General features: G+C 58.0%; 1 protein-coding gene across 2 annotated transcripts; it reads right to left on the bottom strand.

The window, feature by feature from the left end:
- Positions 1-31: 31 nt before the first annotated feature.
- On the bottom strand, positions 32-7789 carry LOC124102860 (cGMP-specific 3',5'-cyclic phosphodiesterase-like). Of its 2 annotated transcripts, XR_009228194.1 has the most exons (3): positions 6433-7789; positions 6134-6309; positions 32-5127 (listed from the first exon to the last, which is right to left on the bottom strand). XR_009228194.1 is itself a non-coding variant. In XM_046459289.2 (2 exons), the coding sequence occupies exons 1-2, from the start codon at positions 6395-6397 to the stop codon at positions 4960-4962; spliced, it is 432 nt and encodes a 143-aa protein (XP_046315245.1). In that variant the 5' UTR covers positions 6398-7789; the 3' UTR covers positions 32-4959. The 2 variants fall into 2 exon arrangements, 1 of the variants encoding a protein (XP_046315245.1); XM_046459289.2 differs by having other exon boundaries at positions 6134-7789.
- Between the last annotated feature and the right edge of the window lie 865 nt (positions 7790-8654).

The raw sequence follows: 8654 nt of genomic DNA, 5'->3' as shown, positions 1-8654 counted from the left end.
CCACAGGAGAACTGAACCATGCACAGCCACGTACAGGGCTCAGGACCTGGAACCCAGGCCTGGTTCACACCTAGACCACAGTGTAGCTCCATACACACACCCCACAGGAGAACTGGACCATGCACAGGCATGCACATGGCTCAGGACCTGGAACCCAGACCTGGTTCACACCTAGACCACAGCACAGCTCCATACATGGACCCCACAGGAGAACAGGACCATGCACAGCCATACACAGGGCTCAGGACCTGGAACCCAGACCTGGTTCACACCTAGGCCACAGCGTAGCTCCATACACAGACCCCACAGGAGAACTGGACCATGCACAGCCATACACAGGGCTCAGGACCTGGAACCCAGACCTGGTTCACATCTAGACCACATGTAGCTCCATACATGGACCCCACAGGAGAACAGGACTTTCACAGTCATGAACAGGGCTCAGGACCTGGAACCCAGACCTGTTTCACACCTAGACCACAGCATATCTCCATACACAGACCCCACAGGAGAACTGGACCATGCACAGCCATGCACAGGGCTCAGGACCTGGACCCAGACCTGGTTCACACCTAGACCACAGCGTAGCTCCATACACACACCCCACAGGAGAACTAGACCATGCACCGGCATGCACATGGCTCAGGACCTGGAACCCAGACCTGTTTCACACCTAGGCAACAGCATATCTCCATACACAGACCCCACAGGAGAACTGGACCATGCACAGCCACGTACAGGGCTCAGGACCTGGAACCCAGACCTGGTTCACACCTAGTACACAGTGTAGCTCCATACACACACCCCACAGGAGAACTGGACCATGCACAGCCATACACAGGGCTCAGGACCTGGAACCCAGACCTGGTTCACACATAGGCCACAGCATATCTCCATACATAGACCCTACAGGAGAACAGGACCATGCACAGCCATACACAGGGCTCAGGACCTGGAACCCAGACCTGGTTCACACGTAGACCACAGCATATCTCCATACACAGACCCCACAGGAGAACAGGACCACGCACAGCCATGCACAGGGCGCAGGACCTGGAACCCAGACCTAGTTCACACCTAGGCCACAGCATATCTCCATACACAGACCCCACAGGAGAACTGGAACATGCACAGCCATGCACAGGGCTCAGGACCTGGAACCCAGACCTGGTTCACACCTAGGCCACAGCGTAGCTCCATACACACACCCCACAGGAGAACTGGACCATGCACAGCCATACACAGGGCTCGGGACCTGGAACCCAGACCTGGTTCACACCTAGGCCACAGTGTAGCTCCATACACAGACCCCACAGGAGAACTGAACCATGCACAGCCATGCACAGGGCTCAGGACCTGGAACCCAGGCCTGGTTCATACCTAGGCCCCAGCATATCTCCATACACAGACCCCACAGGAGAACAGGACCATGCACAGCCATGTACAGGGCTATGACCTGGACTCAGACCAGGTTCATACATAGGCCACAGCATAGCTAGACACATAGACCCCACAGGAGAACAGGACCATGCACAGCCATACACAGGGCTCAGGACCTGGAACCCAGATGTGGTTCACACGTAGACCACAGTGTAGCTCCATACACACACCCCACATGAGAACTGGACCATGCACAGCCGTTCATAGGGCTCAGGACCCGGAACCCAGGCCTGGTTCACACCTAGGCCACAGCATATCTCCATACACGGACCCCACAGGAGAACAGGACTTGCACAGCCATACACAGGGCTCAGGACCCGAAACCCAGGGTTGGTTCACACCTAGGCCACAGTGTAGCTCCATACACAGACCCCACAGGAGAACTGGACCACGCACAGCCATGCACAGGGCTCAGGACCTGGAATCCAGACCTGGTTCACACCTAGACCACAGCATATCTCCAAACACAGACCCCACAGGAGAACAGGACCATGCACAGCCATACACAGGGCTCAGGACCTGGAATCCAGACCTGGTTCACACCTAGGCCACAGCATATCTCCAAACACAGACCCCACAGGAGAACTGGACCATGCACAGCCATACACAGGGCTCAGGACCTGGAACCCAGACCTGGTTCACACCTAGGCCACAGCGTAGCTCCATACACAGACCCCACAGGAGAACTGGACCGTGCACAGCCATACACAGGGCTCAGGACCTGGAACCCAGACCTGGTTCACACCTAGACCACAGCATATCTCCAAACACAGACCCCACAGGAGAACTGGACCATGCACAGCCATACACAGGGCTCAGGACCTGGAACCCAGACCTGGTTCACACCTGGGCCACAGTGTAGCTCCATACACAGACCCCACAGGAGAACTGGACCATGCACAGCCATGTACAGGGCTCAGGACCTGGAACCCAGACCTGGTTCACACCTGGGCCACAGTGCAGCTCCGTACATGGACCTACCTGAGTACAGGACTTGCACAGCCATGCACAGTGCCCAGGAAGGGCTCAAAGCTGCCTCTGAACCTCCTGCAGGAAGTCATCTGCTCCTAACACCACTAGTGGCTAAGGTGAGCATGCCCATCGAAGCAGGAGCAGCCAAGGGAGCTCTGGATCCTTGCAGCTGAGTCGGAAGGAGCCAGGCACTGTCACTGACTTCCAAGATGAGCCCATCAGGTGACTGGCAGTGACAGAGGTGCTACAGGTGCAGGTCCTCGTAAGTCACCTGCTCAAACCTTCTTGGTGTAGCCTAGCTCCCCAGAGAGGGTTTTCTGAAAGCAGGGGACAAAGCTCCTGACCTGCCCACCAGCACTGGCTCAGCCATTGCCCTGGACCACCCTGGTCCACCTCGACACTGTCACCAGCAGCTATTGGGAACTCAGATCATGATGAACCAGTGCTACCTGCCTGGAAGGTGGAGGTCAGGAGGCAGACCTCTCTGGACTCCTGCCTCCAGTCCCACTTGTCCTCTTCTTGCCCTCGGGCACAGCAGGCCTCTCAGGACCCCAGCTCCGTCTCCCTCTGGACACACCTCTAGTGGCTGCAGAGACCCCCGTGAAGTTGTGGCCTGAAGCACAAGTGCCCCTCCAGGAGGATCCCAGGCCTGGCTGTCCTTGACCGATTCCCCTACCGCCTCTCCAACCAGGGCCATCACAGAGAAGGCAGGCCCTGGTCAGCCCACGCTGCCCGAAGGCTGGACAACAAGTAAGATTTTGTTTCCTCCCAGCGTCCTAATTTACTCTCTCGTAACCAAAGAAGCCAGCAGGGTTCCTCCTGTGACCTCAAGCGCTGGGCCTAAGGATCTTTCCAAGGCCCATCAGAATGCTGGGCTTGGAGCACTGCTTCCCTATACCCACCTCTAAGCCAAGAGAAGGTGTTCGAAACGGGATTGAAGACTCAGGCACAGCAAGGAAAATCCTGTCAACTAAGTCCCTCACCCTAACTTGAGAACTTTCTGTACACAGGCATAAACATGCAGTATATCTCAGCACATTGTTTGATTCTCCTGAGAATAAATTTCCAAAAATAAAAGTGAAGGAAACTTGAGGGCCTTTCGATTGCTTTTGGGTTTTAAAGTGAGACCAATGATGTCATGGAGACAGCAATTTTGGCAATTGATGTGGGGGGCAGACACCTGTGAGGTCGGGCTGCAGAGGAGTTTCACGCAGGGAGTGACAGCCGAGTGGAAGCCAGTTGCTGAATTTCAGTGGGTTTCAATGAATTGCTTGCCCTGCAAGTGCTGTGACCCTGAGGTCCCAGCTGCAGCTGCCAGAAGCCACCTTCCCAATGGAACAACAGATGGCTTGGAACAATACACAATACAGCAATTTCCAGCTATTCCAGAGTGTTTTCTCTCTTGCTAAAATTATAAACATAATTGAGAAAATGGTTTTCAGATTCTTTTGAAAGACAGTCCTACTTTCGAAGTGAAAGGCAGAGTTTGGTATGCTGGGGGCTCACTTTTTTAACGTTATCTTTATAAATTCCTCCACTTGCTGGTTCTTATTTATCGGGACACGGTGGCAGAGTGACTTGGCCTCCCTAGTTCTGCTAACCAGTAGCCTGGGACCAGCACCCTGCTGTGTCCTCCCAAGGGGCAGTCCCAGCCCACGGCCCACACTGGAGAAGGAGGACGCAAGCAGCCCAGCCAGCTGGGCACTGCCAGTGGGCAGTGACCTCCAGACCACATGCCTTGCAAGCAGGGGAAAACTGCCCACTAAGTCCAATGCTAACAGGGCACCCACAATACAGGGCCAGTGCCACCCAGAACCAGGCCCAAGATGCCCTCCTTCCAGAGAAGTCAGCTGAGCCTCTGGTACTGCTCCTGGCCACTCGCTCCCACTCACGGGGTGCCCAACCTGCAAGTGCCACTGCCTCCTGCCTGCCAACGCGGGGTGCTGTGCCAGTGGGCTGCAGTCCCCGCTCTCCCTCACGCAGTGTGGCCTAGCGCCAGTCTCCTGCTCCCCTGGCTCCAGGGGCCCTCACAGCCCAGCTGTGCATTACCAAGAGAAGCCGGGCAGAAGGCCCAGCCCGTGGTGATGCTGCTCCCTGGCCATTCCTAGGCAGCTCGTCACACCTCTCTGTCATGTGCACGGACTTAACATCAGGGGCTGAGTGGGCAGACTTCCAGGTCCCCACCAAGGCCATGCCGAGTCGGGCAGAGCGCAGGGCGTGCCCCGAGGGTGTCCGTGCTCGTCTCCCCCTGGGCTCAGCGCACTGGCCTGTGTGGATGTTTCCCACACAGCAGGCCCAGCCGCGGGGTCAGAAGCGGAAGCCACACGGCAGACTGTGAAAGCCTCGTGTCACTGAGCCTGTCACATGAAGGCCCCACAACAAGACGGAGCTGGGCCTTGGCCTAAGCAGGATGGAAGACTGAAGCCAGGGCTGGAAGCCCAGAGTCACGAGTGCCACCAAGCCAGCCGTCCTATGGCTGCGCTGAGATCGGTGACTCTGCCCGGGAGAAAGCAGAGCTGAGGAAGGTCCAGCGGGTGCCCAGTCGGCTCAGCTCAGGGTCGGAGTCCGGGAGCTGCGCGGGCAGCTGTCCCGGGAGGAGCACGTGGGCACCGGGGTGCGCTGCGGGCAGGGCCTGGGAAAGGAGGAAGGGCTTACCGCCAGGGCCTGCAGCTCCCTGGTCTCCTCCTCAGCCGCCGAGGCATGGTAGGACAGGACCTGCAGGGAGGAGGGCGGCGTCAGGCAGGCAGGAGACGGCAGGACAGTTGTCAGCTGACCTGCTGGGCCTCTCGGGAGGTGACCTGGCCCCTGGGAGCAGCAGACCCCAGCGGCTGCCCTCGGTACAGAGGGAGAACCACAGCTGGGGCTCTGAGGCTCCCCTCGGGAAACAGGAAGCTGACCTGGGCAAACACTGACTCCAGTTATTTTTGCTTCTGTACAGAAATTAAGGGAAAAGATTGCATAAGCTGACACCTTGAAGCTGAATTTGGGAGGAACAGGTCTTGGAGTGGAAGAGCAGACTTCACAGGGCAAGGCCGCATGTAGACTGCAGGGTCCCTGCAGCTCACTCAGCACACCCAGGGGACAGGGCTGGCACAGCAGCCCAGACATGGCGCCCAGACGCTCCTGAGGGCCTCAGCCAGAGGGAGAATGAGGGCCTGGAGCTGGCTCTCGCCCACCCCCTCAGTGTCCCCTGGGACGGTGACAGCCAGGCTCACTCCTTCCTACTGACCGCAAGACCCCTAGCTCCTTTTCCACCAAGGGACTGATTTTACTTAAAACATCTATCAGAGTTTTTAAAGTGACGACGTGGAGGTTCTGTTCTGAGGAGGCCACGTCCCCAGCCCCCAGCCACGTGCGGGATCCGAGTGTGGAGGGCGGGGCCCACAGTCTACCTGGGGACCGACACTCCTCTTTCCCCCGACTTCCTTCCCTCATTTGAATGCTCAAGCGTGCTTTGGAGTTTTGCTGTTTGGGTTTTTAAATACTGCTTTTGTGCATATCCCCACGGAGGGAGGGGGCTCAGCTCTGGGCAGGGGGCAGGCCATGGTGGCAGACCCTGTGTTGACGGCCATATCCCGAGAGAGCTCTGCAGAAAAGCCAGGGTGTCCCAGCAGAAGCAGCCACAGGACCTCACAGGGTCCTGGAAAGCTCTGCGTGGGTCTCCCTGGCTTCCACGGAGGCCGAGGACCGGTGTGGAGCGGCGGCTTGCGCTCTGGCCCACCTCCAACGTGACCATCTGCTGGGCCATGGCCCGCTCCACCGCCTCGTACATCTGCGTGTTCTGGATGCCCAAGCCACAGAAGATGACAAAGGCCTCGAGGAACTGCTCGTCGCTGCGGCTGAAAGGCCTGGCCTCGCCCGTGCTCTCGTCCCTCTTGTTGACGAGCTGGCAAACCCCTGTGAGAACGAGAGGGAAGCCGCCGTCAGGTCCGGGCCGACGCAGCACCTGCGGGTGTGCTCTGCTGTTCTCCTGGCCAGTCTGCATCCCCCCACCACCGCAGCTCGGAAAGCAGGCCAGACCTGTCCATGAGGGCAGCCCAAGCTGTCCCGACACACCGCTGCTGCGATCAAGAGTCCCGGAGGACGGTTCTCCTCCAGCTCAGTGTGGAATTGGATCAGTCGAGTCCCCCAAGACGATCTGTCCTTTAGAAACTAATTGGATCTTTGAGCACTTGCCAAGGGACGATCTGATGCAGCCTGGAATTCTGGGTCACAGACAGCCCTCCTCACCCAGACCTGGAGTTGGACGCAACAGCGCTCAGAAAGGGTGAGGAAAAGAGCAGCCTCACACAGCACCCAGTGGTCCCGGGATGCCCCGGAGCACCCGGGAGAGGCAGGTTTGCAACCCCTCGGATTCCACGGATAAAGCCATGGTGTACTTAGAAGGGCAGATCTGGCCGGACCTTCCAAGTCCTGACCCTCCTGGAAAGCCAAGCCTGGGGGAATGGAAGCCTGCGTCGACGTCAGGACAGTGTCCCCTGAGCCGACCACGGGGACCTGAGCTGGGTGTCTCCAGGAGACACGGCTGCCGCCGCCTGGGCTTGGGTCAAGCACATCGCCAGATCCTCCTCACTCTGTGTCTGGGTGTAGGATAAGACCTCTAGCTGGGAGCGGTAGTACGCGCCTGTGATCCAGAGGCTCTGGAGGCTGAGGCAGGAGCATCAGAAGTTCAAAGCCAGCCTTAGCAATTTAGGGAGACCCTCAGCAATTTAGAAGACCCTGTCTCTAAATAATATATAAAAAGGGCTGGGATATAGCTCAATGGTCAGGTGCCCCTGGGTTTAATGTCTTGTACCAAACCAAACCAAACAAAAAAACAAAACAAAAACCTCTACCAGTTTCCACCAGACAGGCACCGTGGGAAGTACTGAGGATACCCATCTCCGTGTTTTAAACGCGTGCTTTCTCTGCACTGAAATACTTTTGAAGTCATCTTACAATCAGTAGCTCCTCATATTTTACTGAAATCATTTTTTTCCATTCATGGAGATAAATAAAATGTCTGTCAACGCATGGCCTCTTGTGAGCAATGAGGTGTGTTCTGCTGCCTCAGCAGCACAAGCACACACTCCGGGCGGGGTCTGCACCTCCACCCTCTCCTCCCATCAGTCCTGCCCTGGCTGCTGACAGGTAACAGTCACTTGGTGTGACGTCGACAACGCCGGGGGAAGAGCCGATAGGGTAAGCCTGGTCCACCAACTCTGGTTCCCGTGGGTCTCCCGGATGGCCTGTTGTGGATGTCGATCAATACCTCACAGGGACAGGTACTGACCTCGCTGTGAATCTAACCTGGGAGAGTCAGCGTCTTAGAGATGAGGTCACTGCACTCGAACTCGGTGCTCCTGCTGCCGATGGCACGTCTGTGCGCCTGCCCAGGTTGCTCCCGAGGCTTTGTCAGGGGGAAGCTTTGCAGTACTGTTCTCCGACAAGCTGGTCTGCCTGTGTCCTCCCTGTTCATCCTCCACAGCCGACAACCGACCCTGGCTCTTGCCAGGACTTCCGAGCGGCTCCCTGTCACTTCCCACCCACGTCACTGCAGAGCTGCGGGCCTCCTTCAGGTCCCTCTGGGCTTCATGCCTCCTTCCGTGGGATCTCCTTGGGCCACACTGTCAGACTTCCCAGCAGCTTAGCCTGGAACAGCCTTGAGCATGGCTTGGTCAGTGGCCTTCGAGGGATCCCTTAGGGTCCTCAGTGTGCCCAGGTTGTCTGGAGCCTCACTCTGTCCCCGACAGAGCTCCCGCCGCCCCTCCCCCATCCTCCAGCCGCCCCTCCCCCATGTCCTCCCGCACCCCTCCCCCATGTCCTTCCACCAGCCCTCCCCCATGTCCTTCAATGTTCTTCTGCTCCGCCCCTATGTCCTTCCACCCCCCATGTCCTTCCCTCCCCCATGTCCTCCCGCACCCCCTCCCCGTGTCCTCCCTCAGCCCCTCCTCGTGTCCTTCTGCTGCCCTCTCCCCATGGGCCTCCGCAGCCTCCAGCGCCCTCCTCAGCCTCTGGGTGGGAGGCCTGCTCACAGTTGCCTGTGCTCGCATCCTCTCTGAACCCCCCAGTGCTGACCAGTCTTATCTCCTCGGAGTCTCTGGGGGCCGGCCGTGGCTCCATGTCCCTGAGCACTTGGGCCTTCTCCTAGTATCCTGTCCATGCTGTCGTCCGACTCTGCCTTGGCCCATCTTGTGTACATCGGGTTCTCAGAATGGCCCGTATTCCTGCCCGTAAGGATTCCTCAGTGCTGGGCAGGTGTG

Source organism: Marmota monax, unplaced genomic scaffold (assembly GCF_021218885.2).
Source record: "Marmota monax isolate L192 unplaced genomic scaffold, Marmota_monax_Labrador192_F-V1.1 WCK01_AAM20220418_F8-fsc02714, whole genome shotgun sequence".
Lineage (NCBI taxonomy): Eukaryota > Metazoa > Chordata > Mammalia > Rodentia > Sciuridae > Marmota > Marmota monax.
Note: the sequence above shows the minus strand (reverse complement) of the source record. Positions and strands in the feature narration are given on the sequence as shown.